Source organism: Macaca mulatta, chromosome 4 (assembly GCF_049350105.2).
Source record: "Macaca mulatta isolate MMU2019108-1 chromosome 4, T2T-MMU8v2.0, whole genome shotgun sequence".
NCBI lineage: Eukaryota > Metazoa > Chordata > Mammalia > Primates > Cercopithecidae > Macaca > Macaca mulatta.
In genome coordinates this window covers 63,985,764-64,013,402 of record NC_133409.1, presented here as the reverse complement: position 1 = coordinate 64,013,402, position 27,639 = coordinate 63,985,764, and the positions used below count along the sequence as shown (strand labels likewise).

The following is a 27,639-nucleotide window of genomic DNA, read 5'->3' as shown; positions in this document are numbered from 1 at the left end:
GGGGACTAGGAGAGGCAGGTTGCTGCTAGCGCCGCACTACTAGTTCTATGACCTTGGGCAAGCTAGTTAATCTCTGTGAGACTTATTTTCCTCATTTGAAAATAATGATAATAACTGTTTTACCTGTAAAGTAGATTTGATGTGATCATTTATTATTTATTGATGCATTTATTTGTAATTACACATTTTTTGGTTGAGCTGATACTAAAACACTTTATTCCTGATTTTATTCATAAATTTGCATACCAGAAAGATAGAATTGTATAATACAGGGGCATTAATAGCTTTAAAAACTTTTTTTAGGAGCTTCTCAGGCTGCAAAGTGATTCATAATGGCCTCTTAGAGCACTGAGAGGTACCATGAAACTCTGAGTTAACATGCTTTTTATAACCCATGTACTCAAAGGGAGTAAAACACTCTGATTTTCATAAGTAGCTCTTTACAAACTCCTACTGTTCTGTTTTTCACTCTAGTCTTTTTTGTTTATACTGAAATGTGTAGATTAAGTAGCTTTGTTTATTTATTTATTTATTTTTTGCTATTAATTTTGTATCAGCCGCTTTGAGGATGTTTAAACCAAACACTGATTTAATTGCTCTGTTTATCATTTCTTCTTGTTCTAGGCAATGGACCTCATCATGACCGTTGCTGTACTTACAATGAAAACAACTTGGTGGATGGTGTGTATTGTCTCCCAATAGGACACTGGATTGAGGCCACTGGGCACACCAATGAAATGAAGCACACAACAGACTTCTATTTTAATATTGCAGGCCACCAAGCCATGCATTATTCAAGGTAAAAATAGTGCTATATTTATAAGCATAGAAGTGGTACAAGAGGTAGCATTAGCAACAATGGAAATATTTACTGTGTTCAAAACTGCAGTGTCTCACTTTGGAGGGGTCTATAGGCCTGTAATACTTTCAGGAGATAATTACAGTGAATCAGTGTGTAAGCTTTTCTGGGTCTAGATGTGGAGGATTTTAAAAATAGAATTCTTTAATAAATGCATACCCTAGCATCAATATATTTTGACCAGATAGTAGCTAACCAATCTCTGTATTTATGTAGTGGATTAAAAATAAAAACTTCACTAACATAGTCTAAATTAGTATTTGTGTCCTTTATGCTACTGACTACCAGTGTAACAAAAATTGGTATTTCCTTATAACATCTTATTTAAATAAATATGTGTGAAAATACACAGAACTAGATTGAATGTGATTATCTGCTTCATTATTTGTTAATATTTTGATTTATTTGTTCATTTAATTCCTAAACCAGGAGGTTGCTAAATAAAACGTAAGGCTCATTATCCTTTTCTCCTTTCCCACTCATCAGAAATGATTATTTTTAATCACTTTCTGGTTAGTTTTTCTTGAGATTAAATCTAAATCTTAAACAATATGCATATGTGTTGCTTGTTAATGTACCAGTTTAACAATAGCTATTGATTCCCCTCTGTTACACATAGGAAATTGACGTCTCTCGTACTTGTCCTCTCTCCCCACTCCAGTCCCTACCAGGCATTTTTTTGAAAAGTTCCATTGTTACTTACCATCATACAAATTCTATGTCTTGACCCATCAGTTTTTCACAATGTCTCCTAGTTTCCTACATTGTAAGAGCGGAGATTTTTTTTCTTCTTGTATTTTTTTTCCACATCTATTTCCACCTACTGACTCCTGCCTTTAAATTACTTTTATAATTTCAAGGCTTATCGAATTTACATTAAACTTAGTAAATATACATTTCTTTCACACTTTTATTATTTAAAATTTAAAAGCAATTGCCAACATTTAAAATATTATGTGTTATTTACTGTAGAACTTACAGTATTTGTGCCATACACAAGGAGATGCATTCTCATGTTCTTAAAGAACGTGTTGTTTTGAATGAAAGATACAATTAATAAAACACAGTTGTGAGGGGTAAAAGAGAGAGAAAATGCAATTTCACAATAGTTTTAGGCAATTAATATTCCTCTTGAACACATCTTTCTTTCAAACTTCTGGTAGATGTTGGCTTTGCTGGTGGGTTGTATGCATAGAATGAGGAAAAGAAGAGTTAAGCATGTCTCGTGGCTTTATGGCCTGAGCTACTGAATTAATGGTGTTGCTGCTTACTGAGATGGGGAAGACTAGGAGATGAGCAATTTGAAGTAGGAATTGAGGTGAAAGTTGTACTTTAGTCATTTCTTGAAATGTCTGTTAGATTACAGGAAGCAAATTGATTTGATTTCAGGAATTTTAGGGAGAGCTTGGAAATAAAGATATAGAATTGGCAGTTATCAAGACATAGATAGCATTCAAAATGATGAGTCTAGATGAGACAATAGTAAATGAGTGAAGTATAGAAGAGACAAAGAGAAGAAGCAAAAATATTGAGCCCTGGTGCACACAATTTAGAAGTCAAGGATAAGCAGAAGATCCAGAGAAAAGAATGAGAAGGAACACCTCTTGAGATGGTCTGACATTTAATGAGGATGTGTATATGGGTTCTTTTAAATTGATCCTGAACCACATTTCCTGAATGAACCCTTTTTTCTGAAGAGTCATGTCTTGGGCTCTGGAGTTTTTATTTCCACTGTATAATTATTTCTTCTCCTTGATTGCCTTTGTTCTTTGTCATCAGAGACACTCCTTACATGGATGTTGGACCTCTTGGATTTACATTTTATGTTTGTCAACTTTTTTATTGCTTTACATTTTGAGAGGCTTCTTAATTTCCAATTCAATATCAATTTTTTTTCTTAATTTTGGTAATTGTATTCTTAATTTTCATGGACTTTTACTTATTCAGTTATTCACTTTTTGCATATTAGTTTGTCCTTGTTTATGAATGAGTATATTCATGAATCTTAGAATACTAATGAAAGTTATTTTTAAGTTCTCTTCTCTATTTTTTTTTTTCTTTTCAACTTGTTTATTGTACTCCTTAACATAAGTCATTCTTTCTGAGCCTCAACTCTGAACACATAAAATGGGGATAAGGTTGTTACAGGGGCTGAATGATGTAACAATATAAACAACTTTTAATATTATGATCAGTCCACCTCCATACGGTTTTCCATAATGGTTGTGCTAATTTATATTACTACCAGCAGTTTGTCAAGGTTCTCTTGTCTCTATATCCTCGTCAACACTTGGTGTTTTATGATTTTTTAATTGTAGCCATTCTGATTAGAGTGAGGTGTTATCTTCTTGCAGTCTTGATTTGCATTTCCCTGCTAATTAGTGATATTGAACATTTTTTTTCATATATCTTGGCCATTTGTATGTCTTCTCTTTTTTATTATTATTATACTTTAAGTTCTAGGGTACATGTGCACAATGTGCAGGTTTGTTACATATCTATACTTGTGCCGAGTTGGTGTGCTGCACCCATCAACTCATCAGCACCCATCAACTCGTCATTTACATCAGGTATAACTCCCAATGCCATCCCTCCCCCCTCCCCACTCCCCATAATAGGCCCCAGTGTGTGATGGTCCCCTTCCTGTGTCCAAGTGATCTCATTGTTCAATTCCCACCCATGAGTGAGAACATGCGGTATTTGGTTTTCTGTTCTTGCGATAGTTTGCTGAGAATGATGGTTTCCAGCTGCATCCATGTCCCTACAAAGGACACAAACTCATCCCTTTTTATGGCTGCATAGTATTCCATGATGTATATGTGCCACATTTTCTTAATCCAGTCTGTCACTGATGGACATTTGGGTTGATTCCAAGTCTTTGCTATTGTGAATAGTGCCGTAATAAACATACGTGTGCATGTGTCTTTATAGCAGCATGATTTATAATCCTTTGGGTATATACCCAGTAATGGATGGCTGGGTCATATGGTATTTCTAGTTCTAGAACCTTGAGGAATTGACATACTGTTTTCCACAATGGTTGAACTAGTTTACAATCCCACCAACAGTGTAAAAGTGTTCTTATTTCTCCACATCCTCTCCAGCACCTGTTGTTTCCTGACTTTTTAATGATTGCCATTCTAACTGGTGTGAGATGGTATCTCATTGTGGTTTTGATTTGCATTTCTCTGATGGCCAGTGATGGTGAGCATTTTTTCATGTGTCTGTTGGCTGTATGAATGTCTTCTTTTGAGAAATATCTGTTCATATCCTTTGCCCACTTTTTGATGGAGTTGTTTGTTTTTTTCTTGTAAATTTGTGTGAGTTCTTTGTAGGTTCTGGATATTAGCCCTTTGTCAGATGAGTAGATTGCAAAAATTTTCTCCTATTCTGTAGGTTGCCTGTTCACTCTGATGGTAGTTTCTTTTGCCATGCAGAAGCTCTTTAGTTTAATTAGATCCCATTTGTCAATTTTGGCTGTTGTTGTCATTGCTTTTGGTGTTTTAAACATGAAGTCCTTACCCATGCCTATGTCCTGAATGGTGTTACCTAGGTTTTCTTCTAGGGTTCTTATGGTATTAGGTCTAACGTTTAAGTCTCTAATCCATCTTGAATTAATTTTCGTATAAGGAGTAAGGAATGGATCCAATTTCAGCTTTCCACTTATGGCTAGCCAATTTTCCCAGCACCATTTATTAAATAGGGAATCCTTTCACCATTTCTTGTTTTTGTCAGGATTGTCAAAGATCAGATGGCTGTAGATGTGTGGTATTATTTCTGAGGGCTCTGTTCTGTTCCATTGGTCTATATCTCTGTTTTGGTACCAGTACCATGCTGTTTTGGTTACTGTAGCCTTGTAGTATAATTTGAAATCAGGTAGCGTGATGCCTCCAGCTTTGTTCTTTTGACTTAGGATTGTCTTGGAGATGCGGGCTCTTTTTTGGTTCCATATGAACTTTAAAGCAGTTTTTTCCAATTCTGTGAAGAAACTCATTGGTAGCTTGATGGGGATGGCATTGAATCTATAACGTACCTTGGGCAGTATGGCCATTTTCACAATATTGATTCTTCCTATCCATGAGCATGGTATGTTCTTCCATTTGTTTGTATCCTCTTTTATTTCACTGAGCAGTGATTTGTAGTTCTCCTTGAAGAGGTCCTTTACATCCCTTGTAAGTTGGATTCCTAGGTATTTTATTCTCTTTGAAGCAATTGTGAATGGAAGTTCATTCATGATTTGGCTCTCTGTTTGTCTGTTACTGGTGTATAAGAATGCTTGTGATTTTTGCACATTAATTTTGTATCCTGAAACTTTGCTGAAGTTGCTTATCAGCTTAAGGAGATTTTGGGCTGAGATGATGGGGTTTTCTAAATATACAATCATGTCATCTGCAAACAGGGATAATTTGACTTCTTCTTTTCCTAACTGAATACCCTTGATTTCTTTCTCTTGCCTGATTGCCCTAGCCAGAACTTCCAGCACTATGTTGAATAGGAGTGGTGAGAGAGGGCATCCCTGTCTTGTGCCAGTTTTCAGAGGGAATGCTTCCAGTTTTTGCCCATTCAGTATGATATTGGCTGTGGTTTTGTCATAAATAGCTCTTATTATTTTGAGATACGTTCCATCAATACTGAATTTATTGAGAGTCTTTAGCATGAAGGGCTGTTGAATTTTGTCAAAGGCCTTTTCTGCATCTATTATTGAGATAATCATGTGGTTTTCGTCTTGAGTTCTGTTTATATGCTGGATTACGTTTATTGATTTGCGTATGTTGAACCAACGTTGCATCCCAGGGATGAAGCCCACTTGACCATGGTGGATAAGCCTTTTGATGTGCTGCTGGATTCAGTTTGCCAATATTTTATTGAGGATTTTTGCATCGATGTTTATCAGGGATATTGGTCTAAAATTCTCTTTTTTTTGTTGTGTCTCTGCCAGGCTTTGGTATCAGGATGATGTTGGCCTCATAAAATGAGTTAGGGAGGATTCCCTCTTTTTCCATTGATTGGAAGAGTTTCAGAAGGAATGGTACCAGCTCCTCCTTGTACCTCTGGTAGAATTCAGCGGTAAATCTATCTGGTCCTGGACTTTTTTTGGTTGGTAGGCTATTAATTATTGCCTCAATTTCCGAGCCTGCTATTGGTCTATTCAGGGATTCAACTTCTTCCTGGTTTAGTCTTGGGAGAGTGTAAGTGTCCAGGAAATTATCCATTTCTTCTAGATTTTCTAGTTTATTTGCATAGAGGTGTTTATAGTATTGTCTGATGGTAGTTTGTATTTCTGTGGGGTCTGTGGTGATATCTCCTTTATCATTTTTTATTGCATCTATTTGATTCTTCTCTCTTTTCTTCTTTATTAGTCTTGCTAGTGGTCTATCAATTTTGTGGATCTTTTCAAAAAACCAGCTCCTGGATTCATTGATTTTTTGGAGGGTGTTTTTGTGTCTCTATCTCCTTCAGTTCTCCTCTGATCTTAGTTATTTCTTGCCTTCTGCTAACTTTTCAATGTGTTTGCTCTTGTTTCTCTAGTTCTTTTAATTGTGATGTTAGAGTGTCAATTTTAGATCTTTCCTGCTTTCTCTTGTGGGCATTTAGTGCTATAAATTTCCCTCTACACACTGCTTTAAATGTGTCCCAGAGATTCTGGTATGTTGTATCTTTGTTCTCATTGGTTTCAAAGAACATCTTTATTTCTGCCTTCATTTCGTTATGTACCCAGTAGTCATTCAGGAGCAGGTTGTTCAGTTTCCATGTAGTTGAGCGGTTTTGATTGAGTTTCTTAGTCCTGAGTTCTAGTTTGATTGCACTGTGGTCTGAGAGACAGTTTGTTATAATTTCTGTTCTTGTACATTTGCTGAGGAGTGCTTTACTTCCAATTACGTGGTCAATTTCGGAGTAAGTACGATGTGGTGCTGAGAAGAATGTATATTCTGTTGATTTGGGGTGGAGAGTTCTATAGATGTCTATTAGGTCTGCTTGGTGCAGAGTTGAATTCAATTCCTGGATATCCTTGTTAACTTTCTGTCTCGTTGATCTGTCTAATGTTGACAGTGGAGTGTTGAAGTCTCCCATTATTATTGTATGGGAGTCTAAGTCTCTTTGTAAGTCTCTAAGGACTTGCTTTATGAATCTGGGTGCTCTTGTATTGGGTGCATATATATTTAGGATAGTTAGCTCTTCCTGTTGAATTGATCCCTTTACCATTATGTAATGGCCTTCTTTGTCTCTTTTGATCTTTGATGGTTTAAAGTCTGTTTTATCAGAGACTAGTATTGCAACCCCTGCTTTTTTTTGTTCTCCATTTGCTTGGTAAATCTTCCTCCATCCCTTTATTTTGAGCCTATGTATGTCTCTGCATGTGAGATGGGTCTCCTGAATACAGCAGACTGATGGGTCTTGACTCTTTATCCAGTTTGCCAGTCTGTGTCTTTTAATTGGAGCATTTAGTCCATTTACATTCAAGGTTAATATTGTTATGTGTGAACTTGATCCTGCCATTATGATAGTAACTGGTTATTTTGCTCGTTAGTTGATGCAGTTTCTTCCTAGCCTCAATGGTCTTTACATTTTGGCATGTTTTTCCAATGGCTGGTACCGGTTGTTCCTTTCCATGTTGAGTGCTTCCTTCAGGGTCTCTTGTAAGGCAGGCCTAGTGGTGACAAAATCTCTAAGCATTTGCTTATCTGTAAAGGATTTTATTTCTCCTTCACTTATGAAACTTAGTTTGGCTGGATATGAAATTCTGGGTTGAAAATTCTTTTCTTTAAGAATGTTGAATATTGGCCCCCACTCTCTTCTGGCTTGTAGAGTTTCTGCTGAGAGATCTGCTGTTAGTCTGATGGGCTTCCCTTTGTGGGTAACCCGACCTTTCTCTCTGGCTGCCCTTAAGATTTTTTCCTTCATTTCAACTTTGGTGAATCTGGCAATTATGTGTCTTGGAGTTGCTCTTCTCGAGGAGTATCTTTGTGGCGTTCTCTGTATTTCCTGGATTTGAATGTTGGCCTGTCCTACTAGGTTGGGGAAGTTCTCCTGGATGATATCCTGAAGAGTGTTTTCCAACTTGGTTCCATTTTCCCCCTCACTTTCAGGCACCCCAATCAGACGTAGATTTGGTCTTTTTACATAATCCCATACTTCTTGCAGGCTTTGTTCATTTCTTTTTCTTCTTTTTTCTTTTGGTTTCTCTTCTCGCTTCATTTCATTCATTTGATCCTCAATCGCAGATACTCTTTCTTCCAGTTGATCGAGTTGGTTACTGAAGCTTGTGCATTTGTCACGTATTTCTCGTGTCATGGTTTTCATCTCTTTCATTTCGTTTAGGACCTTCTCTGCATTAATTACTCTAGCCATCAATTCTTCCACTTTTTTTTCAAGATTTTTAGTTTCTTTGCGCTGGGTACGTAATTCCTCCTTTAGCTCTGAGAAATTTGATGGACTGAAGCCTTCTTCTCTCATCTCGTGAAAGTCATTCTCCGTCCAGCTTTGATCCGTTGCTGGCGATGAGCTGCGCTCCTTTGCCGGGGGAGATGCACTCTTATTTTTTGAATTTCCAGCTTTTCTGCCCTGCTTTTTCCCCATCTTTGTGGTTTTATCTGCCTCTGGTCTTTGATGATGGTGATGTACTGATGGGGTTTTGGTGTAGGTGTCCTTCCTGTTTGATAGTTTTCCTTCTAACAGTCAGGACCCTCAGCTGTAGGTCTGTTGGAGATTGCTTGAGGTCCACTCCAGACCCTGTTTGCCTGGGTGTCAGCAGCAGAGGCTGCAGAAGATAGAATATTGCGGAACAGCGAGTGTACCTGTCTGATTCTTGCTTTGGAGGCTTCCTCTCAGGGGTGTACTCCACCCTGTGAGGTGTGGGGTGTCAGACTGCCCCTAGTGGGGGATGTCTCCCAGTTAGGCTACTCAGGGGTCAGGGACCCACTTGAGCAGGCAGTCTGTCCCTTCTCAGATTTCAACCTCCGTGTTGGGAGATCCACTGCTCTCTTCAAAGCTGTCAGACAGAGTCGTTTGCGTCTGCAGAGGTTTCTGCTGCTTTTGTTTATCTGTGCCCTGTCCCCAGAGGTAGAGTCTACCCAGACAGGCAGGTTTCCTTGAGCTGCTGTGAGCTCCACCCAGTTCGAGCTTCCCAGTGGCTTTGTTTTCCTACTTAAGCCTCAGCAATGGCGGGCGCCCCTCCCCCATCCTCGCTGCTGCCTTGCGGTTAGATGGCAGACTGCTGTGCTAGCAATGAGGGAGGCTCCGTGGGTGTGGGACCCCCCTCCCCCGGCCTGGTGTCGGATATAATCTCCTGGTGTGCATGTTTGCTTAAAGCGCAGTATTGGGGTGGGTGTTACCCGATTTTCCAGGTGTTGTGTGTCTCCGTTCCCCTGGCTATGAAAAGGGATTCCCTTTCCCCTTCCGCTACCCAGTTGAGTTGATGCCTCACCCTGCTTCAGCTCTTGCTCGTCGGGCTGCAGCAGCTGACCAGCACCGATTGTCCGGCACTCCCTAGTGAGATGAACCCAGTACCTCAATTGAAAATGCAGAAATTACCGGTCTTCTGTGTCACTGTCGCTGGGAGTTGAAGACTGGAGCTGTTCCTATTCGGCCATTTTGCTCCGCCCCCCTCTTTATTTTCTTTAAAGAAACTTAGTTTTACATCCAAGTCTCTATCCTACTGAATTCTCAGGTAATTCAACCTGTTATCCACTGCAAGATGTAAATATATCTATGCTTGTAAATAATAATATATTAAAATGTATGTATACTATATAACATATATTAATATAATAAATAATAATATATGTGTATATCTGGAGTATAATATATAATCTAATAGACACACACACACACACACACAAGCACACCAAGTCCTGGGAATCTTTATTTTTCAACATCTCCACGTCATTTTTACATGCATAAAAGGACAGTAGTTTAGAATAGAAAAGGAATATTTTTATGCACCTTCAGTTGTTTTAGTCTAACTCCCCTTAAAATTTCCAGCATAATTCACCTTCACATGAAACTGGATAAGATGAAAATCTGAATTCACTTTAAAAGAAAAGAGTCGAAAAGGCATTTATGTATTTGATTATTAAATTGAAAACATCAAATTCTATCTGTTTGCCATGTTCATCTGACAATGTATAATTCTAAGATCATTTGTGAATTTATCTTAGCTGCTGAAATACATACAGACAGGTAGATTATATGTTTGAGCATATATACAATGGAGGTATTCAAACTCAACTAAGAATTTGTAATTACAAACTCTCAGTCATTAGTTTGAATATAGGAATGGAATTATGCCTAGAATTTTTTTATGGTTGGGATAAATCATATCAGAATGGAATTGTCAGTATCCTTTATAAGGATAAGGCTTTTTAGAACATATATATCTAAAAATTAAATGTTATATAATAAGATAAATGGTAACTTCATTTATTCAGTGAGAATTGTGTGGATTACTCTGTGCAGCCCATGTTGAGTGCTGGACCATCAACAATGGAGAGACACGATCCTTGCTCTCATGGAACTTACGCTCTAGTAGAAGACAATATGTAAACAGCTGCAATACAGTTAAATATTTATCGTAATGAAGTTATATATGTAGTGTAAAAATGGACAGGAAAAATTTTTAGTTCAAGAAAATCTTTATGAGGGTGTAGAACTTGAACAGAAATGTGAAGTCTTCTTTTTCTCAGGACATTTGGGAAAGTGAATTCAAGGTAAGAAGAATAGTGATGTGGTTTGGCTATGTCCCCACCCAAATCTCATCTTGAATTGTAGCTTCCACAATTCCCATGTGTTGTAGGAGGGACTTAGTGGGAGGTACTTGAGTCACTGGGGCGTGCCTTTTCCATACTGTTCTCGTGATAGTGAGTAAGTCTCATGAGATCAGATGGTTTTATAAGGAGGACTCTCCCTGCACATGCTCTCTCCTTGTCTGCTGCCATCCATTTAAGATGTGACTTGCTCTTTCTTCCCTTCAACCATGATTGCGAGGCCTCCCCAGCCATGTGGAACTGTGAGTCCTTTAAACCTCTTTCCTGTAAATGTTACCCAGTCTTGGGTATGTCTTTATTAGCAGTGTAACAATGTGCAAATACAAATAGCAAGTGTACATGTACAGAGGTGTGAGAGAGCAATATTAGGGTAGCCACCTAATTTTCTCCAACCAGGATGCTTTGACAGTAAAAAGAAGTACTTTACATAATTAGCCTGAACATGGGGTATAGAAATAGGACTTTACTGGGAATGCCAGGACATATGGCAACCTAGAGAATATGTCATGTAAAAGAGAACATTCTGGTACCTCTCAATATTCAGATGCATATATAAGCTGACAAGCACCTGTCTCCATAGAAGGACTACAGATATCCTTTGATAGAAATTAGCACCCATTCTATGTTATGGTTTATCTAGAGATTTTTATGTGCTACGTTTTAGTTTTTGATTGTAGCCAAGGTATACGTGCCAGTTCTTTAAACATGTATTTAAATTATTTATCAGATCTACAAGTTTTATTATGAGAAAAAGAAATCTTTCTGTCTCTTCTTTCCCCCACCCAATCTCCCCTAATTATGTCTTTCCACAGGCAACCACTTTCATCTCTTTAAGTTGATAATTTGCTTCTTAATTTCAGGTAAATGATACATAATATAATTATATTACTACTGTTTGGTTTTAGATCTAGCTATTATCTATGGACTTTACAACGTGAAATATGAAGATCTAGCTCCGTTTTCTTCTCCTTCTCCCACATCCATCCTATTGTTCAGTCTTCCCAAATAGTAATACGTTATTTTTCATGCAATCAGTATTCTACATATATATTCATATGCCTATGTAAATACTATTTAACAACCGAACAAGTCGTAGATGTTTAAATCTCCTTTGAAGAACTTACAGCTCTCAGGGTTGCTATTGAGAAGTCAAAGCCATTATACCTCCCAATCTTTTATGTTCAAATGTTTTTGTTTTTGTTTTTACTTCCATAAATGAAGAAGCCTGCAGAATCTTTTCATTTCCAATAGTGTGAAATTCCATGATGAATGTCTTAGTATGGGTCCATTTTATCCATTTTGCTAAGCTCTCAGTGCAGAAGACTTTAATTCTGCAAAGAGGTAAAATTTACTTCTTTGGATGTAAACTTCTTCAATTATTTCTTTGGTAATTTCCTCCTCTTTATTTCTGGAATTTCTATTACTGAAATATTGGATCTCTGGCCTGAGTTTTCAATTTTCTTGTCTTTTATATTTTGCATTTCTTTTAAAATATATTTTTCTTCTCCTTTTTTTTGTTTTTTATTATTATACTTTAAGTTCCAGTGTACATGTGCACAACATGCAGGTTTGTTACATAGGTATACATGTACCATGTTGGTTTGCTGCACCCATCAACTCCTCATTTACATTAGGTATTTCTCCTAATGCTCTCCATCACCCTGACAGGCCCCAGTGTGTGATGTCCCCTGCCCTGTGTCCAAGTGTTCTCATTGTTCAATTCCTACCTATGAATGTGAACATGCAGTATTTGGTTTTCTGTCCTTGTGATAATTTTCTGAGGATGATGGTTTCCAGCTTCATCCATGTCCCTGCAAAGGACATTAACTCATCCTTTTTTATGGCTGCATAGTATTCCATGATGTATATGTGCCACATTTTCTTAATCCACTCTACCATTGATGGACATTTGTTGGTGCCAAGTCTTTTGCTATTGTGAATAATGCCACAATAAACATACATGAGCATGTTCTTTATAGTAGCATGATTTATAATCCTTTAGGTATATACCCAGTAATGGGATCACTGGGTCAAATGGTGTTTCTAGTTCTAGATCCTTGAGGAATTGCCACACTGTCTTCCACAATGGTTGAACTAATTTACACTCCCACCAACAACGTAAAAGCATTCCTATTTCTCCACATTCTCTCCAGCATCTGTTGATACCTGACTTTTTAATGATCACCATTCTAACTGGCGTGATATTGTATCTCATTGTGGTTTTGATTTGCATTTCTCTGATGACCAGAGATGATGAGCATTTTTTCATGTGTCTGTTGGCTTCATAAATGTCTTCTTTTGAGAAGTGTCTGTTCATATCCTTTGCCCACTTTTTGATGGGGTTGTTCATTTTTTTCTTGTAAATTTGTTTAAGTTCTTTGTAGATTCTGGATATTAGACCTTTGTCAGACGGGTAGATTGCAAAAATTTTCTCCCATTCTGTAGATTGCCTGTTCACTCTAATGGTAGTTTCTTTTGCCATGCAGAACCTCTTTAGTTTAATTAGATCACATTTGTCAATTTTGACTTTTGTTGTCATTGCTTTTGGTGTTTTCATCATGAAGTCCTTGCCCATGCCTATGTCCTGAACGGTATTACCTAGGTTTTCTTCTAGGGTTTTTATGGTTTTAGGTCTAACATTTAAGACAATGTGTAAGGAAGGGATCCAGTTTCAGCTTTCTACATATGGCTAGGCAGTTTTCCCAGCACCATTTATTAAATAGGGAATCCTTCCCCCGTTTCTTGTTTTTGTCAGGTTTGTCAATGATCAGATGGTTGTAGAAGTGCAGTGTTATTTTTGAGGCCTCTGTTGTGTTCCATTAGTCTATATCTCTGTTTTGGTACCAGTACCATGCTGTTTTGGTTACTGTAGCCTTGTAGTATAGTTTCAAGTCAGGTAGCATGATGCCTCCAGCTTTGGTCTTTTGGCTTAGGATTGTCATGGCAATGCAGGCTCTTTTTTTGTTCCATATGAACTTTAAAGTAGTTTTTTTCCAATTCTGTGAAGAAGTCATTGGTAGCTTGATGGGGATGGCATTTAATCTATAAATTACCTTGGGCAGTATGGGCATTTTCACGATATTGATTCTTTGTAACCATGAGCATGGAATGGTCTTCCATTTGTTTGTATCCCCTTTTATTTTGTTGAGCAGTGGTTTGCAGTTCTCCTTGAAGAGGTCCTTCACATCCCTTGTAAGTTGGATTCCTAGGTATTTTATTCTCTTTGTAGCAATTGTGAATGGGAGTTCACTCATGATTTGGCTGTTTGTCTATTATTGGTGTATAGGAATGCATGTGATTTTTGCACTTTGATTTTGTATCCTGAAACTGCTGAAGTTGCTTATCAACTTAAGGAGATTTTGGGCTGAGATGATGGGGTTTTCTAAATATATAGTCAGGTCATCTGCAAACAGGGACAATTTGACTTCCTCTTTTCCTAATTGAATATCCTTTATTTCTTTCCCTTGCCTGATTGCCCTGACCAGAACTTCCAACACTATGTTGAATAGGAGTGGTGAGAGAGGGCATCCTTGTCTTGTGCCAGTTTTCAAAAGCAATGCTTCCAATTTTTGCCCATTCAGTACGATATTGGCTGTGGGTTTGTCATAAATAGCTTTTATTATTTTGAGATATGTTCTATCAACAACTAGTTTATTGAGAGTCTTTAGCATGAAGGGCTGTTGAGTTTGTCAAAGGCATTTTCTGCTTCTATTGAGATAATCATGTAGTTTTTGTCATTGGTTCTGGTTATGTGATGGATTCCATATATTGATTTGCGTATGTTGAATGAGCCTTGCATCCCAGGGATGAAGCCGACTTGATTGTGGAGGATAAGCTTTTTGATGTACTGCTGGATTTGGTTTGCCAGTATTTTATTGAGGATTTTTGCATCAATGTTCATCAAGGATATTGGTCTAAAATTCTCTTTTTTTCTGTTGTTGTGTCTCTGCCAGGCTTTGGTATCAGGATAATGCTAGCCTCATAAAATGAGTTATGGAGGATTCCCTCTTTTTATATTGATTGGAATAGTTTCAGAAGGAATGGTACCAGCTCCTCTTTGTACCTCTCATAGAATTCAGCTGTGAATCCATCTGGTCCTGAACGTTTTTTGGTTGGTATGCTATCAATTATTGCCTCAATTTCAGAACCTGTTATTGGTCTATTCAGAGATTCATCTTCTTCCTGGTTTAATCTTGGGAGGGTGTATGTGTCCAGCAATTTATCCATTTCTTCTTGATTTTCTAGTTTATTTGGATAGAAGGGTTTATATTATTCTCTGATGGTAGTTTGTATTTCTGTGGGATCGGTGGTGATATCTTCTTTAATTTTTTTTTAACTGTGTCTATTTGATTCTTCTCTCTTTTCTTCTTTATTAGTCTTGCTAGCGGCCTATCAATTTTACTACAAAAGAAAGCAGAGCACTGAGGGAAGGTTAGAAAGGGGAAGGAAATTTATAGGGTGGGAGCCATGGCAGAATATTTTCATGTTAATAAACAATATATTCATGTTAATAAACGTTATTCCAGAGAGTAGAGAAAAATTAATGATAAAGAAGCAAAATCTGATTAAGAAACAAAATCTGTTTACGGAGAAAAATCAATGTGTAAGCAAGAGTAAACTGAATCAGGAGAATAAACGATTCATCTCTGGTCCTGGGAGGAAGGCAGAGAACTTGGGCATGGATCCAGTAGGTTGAAGCAACAGTGAGAGCATGTGGAAGTTTGGGTTTTGATGGCTCTTTTCTCAGTGAAATAGGAAGCAAGGTCATCAGACGATAATGAGAAAAGAGAGAAGATTTAGGTTTGAATAAGATATATGGACTGGGTGACTAATGGAATATAAATGCACTGATTCATGAATTTTAATTTTTATAAAACTCTCCCAATTCCAATATGACAGTGGCCATGACAACCAAAGAAGAATTATTCTTTCGTATAAGAAATACAGAAGACAGAATATTTTTGACAAGCTCAACTAGCCTTTTTCCAGGGTTTTCTATGTGTTGCTAGCCAGATCAGAAAGAAGTCTAAGTAACATGCTAAAATGGAAGCTTGGCAGACTGGAAATTTTGTATGATGTTTTTCAGTGCTAGAATTCAATCTATTATGTGAACCATTATGGAAAGTCCACTTCAGGAAGCCTAGCTGATTATATTAGGGTCAGTGAACACATCAGAGAATATTTATATCTTGTTTTCAGGTGTATTATGGTCACTTTGCTATTCATTGATTGTGATTATTTAAATTGGCTTCAAATGACTTGTTTCTTAGATCATAGTCTCCTCTTTGGCGGAACAGATGGGAAGGATTATCAAACCCTTGGAGGAGGGTTCAGTTAAAAACCAGTAGTCAAAATGCATATATAACTTACTATGTATTCGAATTAATGTTGTTGTTGGCTATTTCTATATCATAAAGGCCCTATTATAACTTTTCTATTCACAGACTTTTTTTGAAACATGAACTCTTTATTATCTTGTTTTGATAAATTGTAAAATGCCTTTCCTGTCCTCCTTTTTCTAAGTCCTTTTACTTTTTCTCTTTGGATGTCATGAAGACTTATTGTTCCTGATAAATGAATCAATAGTGATGAAAATATCAGCTTAATGGATGAGCATGTATAAAAATTACACTGAAAAAAATACTTGGTGTATCAACACATAGACCTACTCACACACTCATATATACACACATGTACACACTGATAACATCTACTTATACAGGTTCTCTCTTGTATAATGAAAGAATTATTTTCTATCCACAGGCCATATGGTGTGTTTGATGGTTCTGTAGCAGGACTCTGGGATCCACACTGATGAAAATAGGAAGTAGACTTTAGATGTTTTACAAATAATATACTGGGCAAGTAAAACTATATAGTGCTTTATAACCCTTAGCTATTTCTGACTGCGAGGGAAAAGACATCTTACACAGTGTCCCCTCATGCTATAGATGAACAAAGTGGGAACCAAAGCTATGGAGGTACTGCTCTGGGATCATAGCAGCCAATAAGTAGCAGAGCTACCATTCCCAGATTCTCCTCCATCTGCCTCTTAATTATTGTGTCTTCATGAGACAGGATCTCTACTTTCTTGCCCCAGAGTAGTCTATCATCAATTTCTGACCAAAACATAATTATGGATACAAACAAATGCCAAAAAAATCCTGACTATTTTCATTAATTAAATTTTAAAGCTTATATAGTCCATATAAGTCTAGATAAGTTGAATTAATTATAAAAAGGATCTGAAACCTTTTTTCCTCTCTCAGCATCTTCGTGCCATTTTTTAAAAAGATATATTTATTCAGTCATTTGCCTTATAGTTTAACTCACATCATTGTCCTTCTCCATCTTATTATCTTGACCATTATATTAATTGCTTGTCTCATTATCCTTTTTTTCTTAGATTGCAGATCCTGTCCCAACACCCCTTTCTTCTATAAGACTTCTTTGGCCTGTTTAGCTTTACTGAGGCAATTACTATTAATCTTAATTTATTTGCTATCATTTCCATTGCTATACCCCCTACTTGGACATGTTTACTGCACACCCCATTAGGAAAAGGCACTTGATGTTAGAGAAAGGCATTTTATGAGAGGATTTTACAGTATATGTCACTTTTTTACTGCTATTCCAACCTAATTATATTAGGTATGACTCCTCATGCTAAGTTTTATGGAAACTTAATGTGTAAAATCTCAAAGCTCAGACCCATAGTTGCATTAAATAGAAAGTCGCCAGAGAAATTTATTTAAATGTTGACCTCTCCAAGGTCTTAAGATTGTATTTTGACAGCAATTTTTTGCTTGGCCAAACTTTAGTCAGGTTCCTGAACCTCCTCCTAGACCCATCTGTAAAAGGGCCTGTATAAGCATTTTCCATGTAAATCCATTTTTAGCAAAGAACCCAGCTAAGTCAATTTAGCAAGAACCCCATCCTTGATATCTGATCAGGTTCCTTATCTTCCACCATCACCAAGTTGCATCTGATCCCCTTCCCATGACTTTAGTGAGAATCCTGTGGGTAGGTTTAGCCAGAATCCCATTTATCCCTGATATATCCTCTTAGTAATTTTCTATCCACTGATCGGCTCCTTGACTATAAATTCCTACTTGCTCATGCTGTGTTAGGAGGTGACCCAGCCTCTCCCCTCCACCACAAAATCCCATTGTTTTAGTCTCTATACCTATCATGATCAGTCATAATCAATCCTGAGTTTACCTTACCTTGCTTTAACAAGTATCATTAAATGATTTTTTTTCTTGAACAATTTTCAGGCTAATTTTTATTGGTCCAGTTTTAGGCAGAATGAGAAACCTAAAGTTAAAATTAATCATCAATCAGGAAAGAAAATTCAGCGTCTTCAAAAATGATAAATTAATTAGAAAAATGATTAATTTGCTATAAAAATAATAGGTTTATACAAATGACCAGGAATGATTTTTTTGGTGCCAAGTGTAGTATATTTATATCTATATAGCTACTTGTATGTTTACAGTTGGTTCCTAGTCATTTCTTAGACAAATTAGAAAGAAACAGAAGTGAACACAGAGAAGGAAGTGGGAAGAAGGGAGGAACACAGACTTATCATCTGGACTTGGCCACTTTTCATTCAGCTATTCTGTGATAGTAGGTGGTAAAGTGTTTTTTTTTTTTTTTTTTAAACCCATTTCCTTTCTAAGCATTCTCTGTGCCTTGAATTTTACTCTGAATAATCTGTTGTTTCTGATGTTACCAGAGGCTTGGAAATAGGGCTTTTTGTATGTCTTATTGCTTATAGCCATAATGATGAGTTTTCTTTTACTTCTTTCCAAAGAAAGCAGAGCCCAGAGATGCAGTGAATGTGAAAGAACCATTATGATAGAGATCAGTGATCACATGTGTTGCTCAGCTGGAATAATGGTTATTTATAGTTGAGGGGGTTTCTGGAGCCATTCTTTAACTCAGGATGATCAAATCCCATACTGTGAATTAAGTCAAGAAGGAGTAAAAAGGATAAATTAATAGAGTAAAAATTGGAAAATAGGTTTGAACGTTCATATGCCTAGTTTCAAAATCTTTTTCAGGAGATTAACACTATTCCCTGCTGAAAAAAGAACATGTAAAAAGCTGAGTTTAGAAGTATCATTCTGATTACATACCATGTTTCCAGCATGGTATTAGGTACTGTGAAAGTTTTTCACCTTAAATAAAGTGAAATTAGATGGTGTTTGTTTTTAATCACAGAGGTGTTCTTCACCTTTGGAAAGGATTCCCTTGCATTTAAACAAGTTCACATTCTCTGGATAGAGCAGTGGGGTTGGGATTTCTCTTCAGCCTGAATTAATAATAGCTGAGGCATGATTTTGTTCTAGTCACTGTGATAGAAAAATTAAAAATTAGAAAAAATATGCACTCAAGACTATATGGTAATGCACCAGTTAATTCACACTTCAAAGATGAGTAATGAGAAGTTTAAACGCTGAACTTTATGGCCTGGTGAACTGCAGATTGAAGGGCCTTCATAAAACTTGATGTAGGAATGCTCCTCATCTATCAGGTTTTGCCCATTCTATGCTCCTTTCTTTTTTTCTTCTCTACCACTGTCTTGATTTCCTGTCTACTTCTCTCTCGGACCCGTACCTGACTTTGTTTTTCAGGGCCTCTGCTGCTGTGCCCTGTCTCCCTCTCTAACCTTCTCTGTCTTTTTCTGTCCACTCTGCCTATTTTAATGCCCTTTCTCCTTTTCTTTATTGTCTTCTTGTTACTTTATTAACTGGTCACAATATGAGATTGAAGTCCAAGTCTAAACACATATTGAAAACGTTTTGTACTGTCTGTTCTAAATATGGTGATTAGGTGACTTTGATCTATTTTTATTCAGCAATTTTTAAAAATTTATTATTTCATGTTATTTTGAGACACAGTCTTGCTGTCTCCCAGGCTGAAGTGGAGTGGCGCGATCTTGGCTCACAGCAACCTCGCTTCCTGGGTTCAAGCGATTCTCCTGCTTGAGCCTCCCGAGTAGCTGGGACTACAGGCATGTGCCACCATGCCCAGCTAATTTTTGTATTTTTAGTGGAAACAGGGTTTCACCATGTTGGCCAGGCTGGTCTCGAATTCCTGACCTCAGGTGATCCGCCTGCCTCTGCCTGTCAAAGTGCTGGGACAACAGGCGTGAGCCACTGCACTCAGCCAGCAAATGTTTTTTGAGTGCCTACATTTTGCTAGGAGTTAGATATTGGAGTGAAAAGTTTAACAAGGCTTAGTGTCTTCTTCAGAAGCTAATAGTCTCATGGTGGAGACAAATAAAATATGTATTATTGTTCCCAGTATGGTATTAGGTATTCTTAAAGTTTTTCCACTTAAATAATAATAAAATAAAATGGTGTTTGTTTTTATCACAAAGTTATTCTTCACTTTGCTTTCCCTTACATTTAGACAAGTCCACATTCTCAGGATGGAACTATGAGGATCTCTTTTCAGCCTGAATTAATAATACCTGAGGAATAATTTTGGGTTAGACATTGGGGTACAAAGTTAAACAAGGCCTAGTCTCTTCTTCAGAAGCTAATAGTCTCATGCTAGAGACAAATAAAATATGTATTACTATAAAGATCTTAATATAGTTGTTAAAAGATAATTTTTCAGAAAAATTAAATTTAATAGAGTTTAATTGAGCAAAGAGTGATTCACAAATCAGCTCTGCACCTCCCACCTGCCCTAGCCTACCACCAGAATAGGTTCAAAGTGACTCTGCTACATGGTTGGATGATATTTATGGATTAAAAAAAAAAGCAAAATGAAGTAGAGAAAATGGAAGTAAGGTACAGAAACATCTGGATTGATTACAGCTTAGCATTTAGCCTATTTGAACACAATTTGAACAGCTGGCTGTGTGCGATTGGCTGGAACTCTGTGGTTGGTACAAAAGTAAGTGACAGTCTGTTTACACATCCAGTTAGGTTACAGTTCACTAAGCATGGAGAAACCTTTATGCCAAACTTAAAATATGTAATGAGGCAGCTTTAGGCCAAACTTAATTTAACAAAATTAAGTGACTTTTTACTTCTCTGTGATTTTTCAACTTATTTTCTTTAAGTGATCTCTAGTTTAAATCTTGCTATATTTAGTATGTGACTTGCTTTCACAAATTTAGTTAATATTTAATTTTAAGGAACAATTATTTTTTAATAAAGGGAGAGTTGATGGTACTTAAAATTTTATGAAGTAAGGAAATTAACAAAAATTGTATTTACCTTATATTCTGATTTTCTTATCCTAATAAAATCTTTTCAATAATTATACTGTTGAAGTACAGAAAAAGCCTTCTGGGTAAAGTACAATACTGCCTTAAAATTGTGCTTTAGATTTTTATCATTATTAAAGAATAAAGTTTCATAGAGTATTGGGTATAGGACTGTTGCTTTGCACAATTCCAGAGTATATGATTCATACAGTAGTTTATGTGAATCCTCCCACCCCATCTTGTGGGAAAATTGGTTGGGTAATAATTTTAGACACCACACAGAAAGTTAGTGGGGATTGTAATATTTGGATTAACATTTACTTGAAAATTTTACAGTAAATTTTTTGACCAAAGGCATAGTAATAGCTTCTAGTAAATTACCTATATTAATCATTTTTAGTTTGTAAGTCAAGTGGCTGGTATTCCTTCACATCTCTTTTGGAATTGTTTGAATGAGTTAACTAACTCCTCTTATATCATTTAATTTTCATGCATATCCAACTTTGTAGCCTGAAAAATCTTTCTGGAATTGGTATAGGAAAAAGTATCTAAACCTAAGGAACAAATATTTATAAACACAATAGAAAAATAGAGATTTTGCAATAGGAAAAAAATTATAGAAAGGCAGCTAATCCATTGACAAGACTAAGAGTTAATATTAATTTAATTAAAAATCAAAACCATTTCTGAGATTTAAATTTTAAATTTAGAAAATTATTGTGTCTTTTCACTACTTTAACTTATAAAAGCAAGACAGATTTTTTTTAACTTACTTTGCTTTGTGAAATAGCCTCAAAAGGGATTTGTCTTTCCAGAGTAGATATTTTTGTCTTGCTTATTAATTTGAATTTTAATGAAAATAGCATAACTTTCATCTGGTATTCAGTGAACTATGCTGTTATAGAATAAGACTGAAATAAGATCCTTTGGTTGTATTTTAAATGAAAAGAATAGGAAAAGCATCTACTGGGATTTCTGCTTTTAACAAAAACAACTAAATCTCTGATAGAAAATGTCTCAGAGTTATAGTAATAGTAATGAGAGGGAGAAATAATGAGTTTAGGAGCAAAAGTCACATCTATTGTGCTGTAAATGGTGAATTCAAACTACAGATCCTCATTAAAAATAAGAAGCCCATGAATTTAACAAATGCTAGAGTGTAGAACAGGTCAGTCATCAAATGGAACATATCTGTAAATACAATGCAAAATAAATAGATGCTAAAGAGTGACTGCATGCGTGGACAGATGCAGGCAGTATTTACTATCCAACTTGGCTTAAAGTATTTTATCTTGTTGACCTGATTAATTTCTTCAACTTATTTAAAGATATTTTCTTGGGCTGCTTTCTTGCTAATGCAAATAGCTTTTTAGAGGGAAAATTAAAATAGTAAATATAGAGTGCACATAAAAGTAGCTAGTGTACTGAGAAAAAAGAAGGTAATGAAGTTTTGTTCCAGACACTTGAGCAAGCAAAAGTCTTATGATATACTAAGCTGATGGGAGGTTGGTATTATCAGTTTAGCACAAAGTTGAAGGGCAGTCCAAAGAAACGCATCACCTGAGTGCCTTATGTAAGTCTGAGTTCAGCAGACTCTGGGGACACAGATTGTAAATCTTCTACTGTCTTAAAAGTGAAGTGACAGTCTTTTGATTAGAACATGAAATTGGTCCTTAAAATGAACTTGAAAATCTTAAGAGTAGGCTGCTATGTGTTCCTAAAGTTCTAATAAAAATCTGCCCTGTGGCAGCCTCTGACTGCCGCTGACCAAAGAGATTGTTAGAAAAATGTCACTTGTATTGAAAGACACATCTATTATTACAGAACAAATAATTAAGAGTGATTAGCATAGAAGGAGGAGGAAACTGAATAAAGGAAATAGAGAAGATTATAAATGAAAGAAGACTAAGGTCAGAAAGAAAAACTAAATAGAATCTAATGGTGAGAGTAAATCCTGTTGGTAAATAGGAAGAAGAACCTTTGAAAAAAAATTTACAATGTATGCCTGGAAAAAGAATCAGAAGGATTGAATTTTTCAAATAAAAATTAGGAAAAGGCCAGGCACGGTGGCTCATGCCTCTAATCCCAGCACTTTGGGAGGCCGAGGAAGGCAGATCACATGGTCAGGAGTTCGAGACCAGCCTGGCCAATATGATGAAACTCCATCTCCACTAAAAATACCAAAATTAGCCGGGTGTGGTGGTGTGCACCTGTAATCCCAGCTACTTGGGAGGCTGAGGCAGGAGACTTGCTTCAGCCTGGGAGGTGGAGGTTGCCATGAGCCAAGATTGCACCCCTACACTCCAGCCTGGGTGACAGAGTGAGACTCTGTCTCAAGAAACAAACAATATAAAAATTAGCTGGGTGTGGTGGCATGCACCTGTAGTCCCAGCTACTCGGGAGGCTGAGGCAGAAGAATCGCTTGAACCCAGGAGGCAGAGGTTGCAGTGAGCCGAGATCATGCCACTGCACTCCAACCTGGGAGACAGAGTGAGACTCTGTCTCAAAAAAAAAAGGGGGGGGCTTATTTTTTTCCTTATTGTAATTTCTTGCTCTTCAAATTTTATTGTTGATTCTAAATCTATTACTGAAATTCTCTAAAACGAATTCTGCCAAATTTTGTTAGTGAACACTAAAAAAATTTCTAGCTTTTCTTTAAAAATAAATAAACATAAAAGCCAAGAGAATATTTTATCTTTAGTAGTACATTTTCATTTATAAGACTGGACAAATACCATGCTGCCAGACCATTAAAGGAATTTTAAAAAGTCTTGTAGATCAAGAATTTTTCCAGCACTTCTAGTACTGTACTTGGTATCCTGGGAATAAGAACATAAATAGATATGCTGGGTGAGAAAATGATCCCATTCAGCTTCATACAACTCCTTTGGCAATAGCACTATAATCGTGTCAGTCGTTTTCTATGATGTTGACGACATGTCATCATGTTGCCAGATCCTGATATTGATCAAGCCCTCTCTCTAATGCCACTCTTCTGTGAATCCTTCCGTGGTAATGAGGGTAGAGATCTTGTTTGTTTTATTTACTGTTATATGCCAGATCTCAATGTCCACACTTTGCTTACTCAATATTAAAGTTATTTAATGATGCATGTTAATTTTCCCATAGAAAGACTATACGTTAGTCTCAGGGCCCACTAGGGTCTAGGTGCTCTCCTGTGGTGAGGTTTGCAGGAGTTGGTGGTGAGAATGTGGACTGTTGAAGATCTCTCACCCTTTCTCCACGCTGTGGAGGCTCTCTGGGCTCCCATCTGGCCCGAGCTGCCTTCCTGGCATCCTCTCCTTCCATGTCTCCAGTGTTTCCTGTAACTTCTCTGTTGAACTCAAGCATTCTCTCTTAGACGCTTTATTCAAAATGTGATTAGCTACTTGCTAGTTTAGTTTTTCTTTGTGGAGGAAGTGAGGGCTGGATGTCTCTAGTCAGCCACCTTGAGGCTTCTCTTCCTGTGGCTTCATTTTTATCATCATTATAGATTTTTGAAAACTAAAGATATAGCGTCTGTACTCTTGCATATTAGTGGGTTTCTTGACTTGCTCTGAACATTTCCATTTCAAATCTTGCAGAAAAAAATAGGTCTTAGATGACTCTTTGGATTGCATTTTTGGATCAAACCCCTAAAGATACCCAGTAATAGAAGTGATACAGCCTCAAAACACTTTCCAAACACTAAGAACTAAGCTTATTTCCTGCCTTATGATATAGCTAATTCCAGGGTCACACATTCATGTATTTATAACTTACCTTAAAAACAATGTTCAAATTAATGAATGCCAGTGCTCTTTTATTTTCCTTTTGTTTTTTCCAGTGTATCCTTTGTTTTCTTTGGGACAATTTCAGTAGGAAAGAACACACAAAATATTTTTATCTATGGCAATCCCTGAAGAAACTCTTATATATATTTAAAGCTTTAGGGATGTCTAAAACCTGACAGGCAACATCTTCTTCAGGTACCAGATTTCTCATGAATTTTGGCCCTTTTGATATTAAATTATTATTTTTTAAAATAATTTTGTTTTGTAAATATAAAAACATAACTTCTACCTTTCAAATATTATTTTAATATTATTTTAAAGTTCACTTTTTTGTGAACTTTTTGACATTAAGAATCATATCTTATTTACCTTTGTATCCTTACAATCTATTTCAGTACCTGGGTACAGAGTAGATCCTTCAAAATTACTAAACAGTTCTTTGGATTTTTTTCTTGGTCACAGAAGGTACATGCGGGTAACTTTTACATAATTAATAGCTACCCTGCACTTCTCTAGCTCCTTTGGACAGAATCCAACATGTACCACAGTAGACGTTTGGGCACTTAAATAGATATTATAGCATATAATGGTCATAAACCACTGAAAAAGCCAATCCTGCTTCCCGCCCCCCCACCCCCCCAGCAAAATCATGCTGTTTGAAATACCAGGATCCTGGAGCTTAGAAAAGTCTAGATTTGCTACAGTGTCAGCAAAGCGAGATATGTGTTTGCTTGTGCTTGCACAGAGTCACGCACACAAATTCAACAAAACCAAATCAAAATGATGCGTGCAATCTTGGGGAGTGAAAAAGCCACTCACAGTCATAAATAATGTACACTCAAGAAGCTGACAGTCTAGGGCATGAAATAGACTTATGAACAAATACTATCATTGGTGGAAAAAGTCCAGATTTGTACAAGTTCAACTTTATACAAGTGAGGTAAGAGAATCTGGAAACAGAAATATTAACTGAAACTTCAGGAGCCTTGAAAAATAATTGTATTCAAATACAGGACTCAAACTAAACAGAAATCGGTTTTGTGTTAATATTAGCAACTCAGTAGACAGTAATCAAGGTGTAAGCTAAACTCTCCATTTTATTTTCTTCTTAAACTTCCTTTTACATAATGAGGAAGTGATGTCAGTGAACAGATTACTTATACCAATCATTTCTGTGGAAATAAAAGAGTTAGAATCTAGATCAGGTGTAATGAACTTCACAGACTTTATAAGGTTCTGTAGGCAACTGGGAATTTCAGTTGGACTTTGAGTATGGCAGATCAAAACTTTTTTTGTATTTCCTACAATTGAGAAAATTTTCCATAACACAGAAAGTTAAATTAGTATGTTTTTATTTCTGCTGCCTAGTCCTGAAATGATTTCCTGCTCGTCTGTGCTTTAATACAGTATATGATTACACCAGCCTGACCAACATGGAAAAACCCTGTCTCTACTAAAAACACAAAATTATCCGGGCATGGTGGTGCATGCCTGTAATCCCAGCTATGTGGGAGGCTGAGTCAGGAGAATCACTTGAACCCGGAAGGCAGAGGTTGTGGTGAGCCAAAATTATGCTCTAGTCCGGGCAACAAGAGTGAAACTCCGTCTCAGGAGAAAAAAAAAAATTACATAGTCTGTGTAGAAAATGTTAAAATTTACACTTAAAAATATATATCACTTGATCAACAGATATACAACAGTTCTGCAATCAGGACAGTGGAAGATAAAAGAAGTTCAAGAAAAGCTCCCTGCCCTACTGGAGCTTACTATTTACTTAAAATGATCAGGCATTAAGGCCTGGCTATTTCAGCAGGAATATATAAATTAAATAAATCTAGACAAGATCAGAAGAGCACCTAGGAGGCCACATGTGATACACACCTGTGAGGTTTAATTTTATGTGTCAACTTGGCTAAACCATGATACCCAGAGAGCCAGTCAAACATTATTCTAGTGAAGGTGTTTTTTAGATGAGAATAATATATAAATAAGTACACTTTGATTAAATCAGAGTACACTCCATAATATGAGTGGGCCTCATTCAATCAGTTGAAGGCCTTAAGAAAAGCCTGACTTCCCCAGAAGAGGGAATTCTGCCAGTGGACTGCCTTTGGACTTGAACTGCAGCTCTCCCCTGCATCTCCAGTTGCCAGCCTACCCTGCAGGTTTTGGACTTGCCAGACTCTGTAATCATGGGAGTCAATTCCTGAAAATAAATTTCTTTTCCTAATATACACAGACACATGTCCTATTTGTTTTCTTTCTCTGGAGAACACCGATTGACACAAAAATAACAACAGTTGAGTGCTGTATCAGTCCGTTTTCACACTGCTATGAAGAACTTCCCTGAGACTGGCTAATTTATAAAGCAAAAAGGTTTAATTGACTCACAGTTCCAGATGGCTGAGGAGGCCTCAGGAAACTTATGATCATGGTGGAAGGCAAAGCAGGCACGTCTTATGTGGCAGCAGGTGAGAGACAGTGAGAAGAGCAGGGAAAACTGCCTTATAAAACCATCAGCTATTATGAGAAATTACCCCCTATCACAAGAACAGCATGGGGAAAACCTGCCCCCAGTATCCAATCACCTCCTTCCATCAACACGTGGGGATTACAGGTCCCTCCTTCAACAGGTGGGGATTATAATTCAAGGTGAGATTTGGGTAGGGACACAAAGCCTAACCATATCAAGTGATGTTGCTTGAGCAGAAAAAAATCAGCCAAAGGCTTGATGATTATTTTACATCTGTTGTCTTACTTTCTCTTTCCATGTTTAATCTTCTTTCCTGGATGGTGAGCTCCTAGAGTTCAGTGGGCACTGTATCAAGTTCTGATATAAAGACTTGCAAAGGCAATATCTTTTAATCCTTATATTTAAAGCAGTCAGAAATTAATATGCAAAAAGGTAGGCTGGCCATATAGATTCCTCCCTTCATTGGTTGTTAGGAGGACTTTTAGAGGCCACAGGCAGTTCTGTAGAAGCACACTACATGAAAAGCCTAGATTTCACTCTTC

At 36.9% G+C, this 27,639-nt stretch overlaps 1 protein-coding gene across 3 annotated transcripts in view; it reads left to right on the top strand.

Annotated features, from left to right (window-relative positions):
- EPM2A (EPM2A glucan phosphatase, laforin) overlaps window positions 1–27,639 on the top strand; it is a 115,933-nt gene that overhangs the window by 58,842 nt on the left and 29,452 nt on the right. For all 3 annotated transcript variants that reach the window (XM_028847191.2, XM_001087462.5, XM_078001229.1), the window contains exon 2: window positions 625–799. In XM_028847191.2, coding sequence (XP_028703024.1) covers window positions 625–799 — 175 coding nt within the window. The remainder of the gene's footprint in view (window positions 1–624; window positions 800–27,639) is intronic.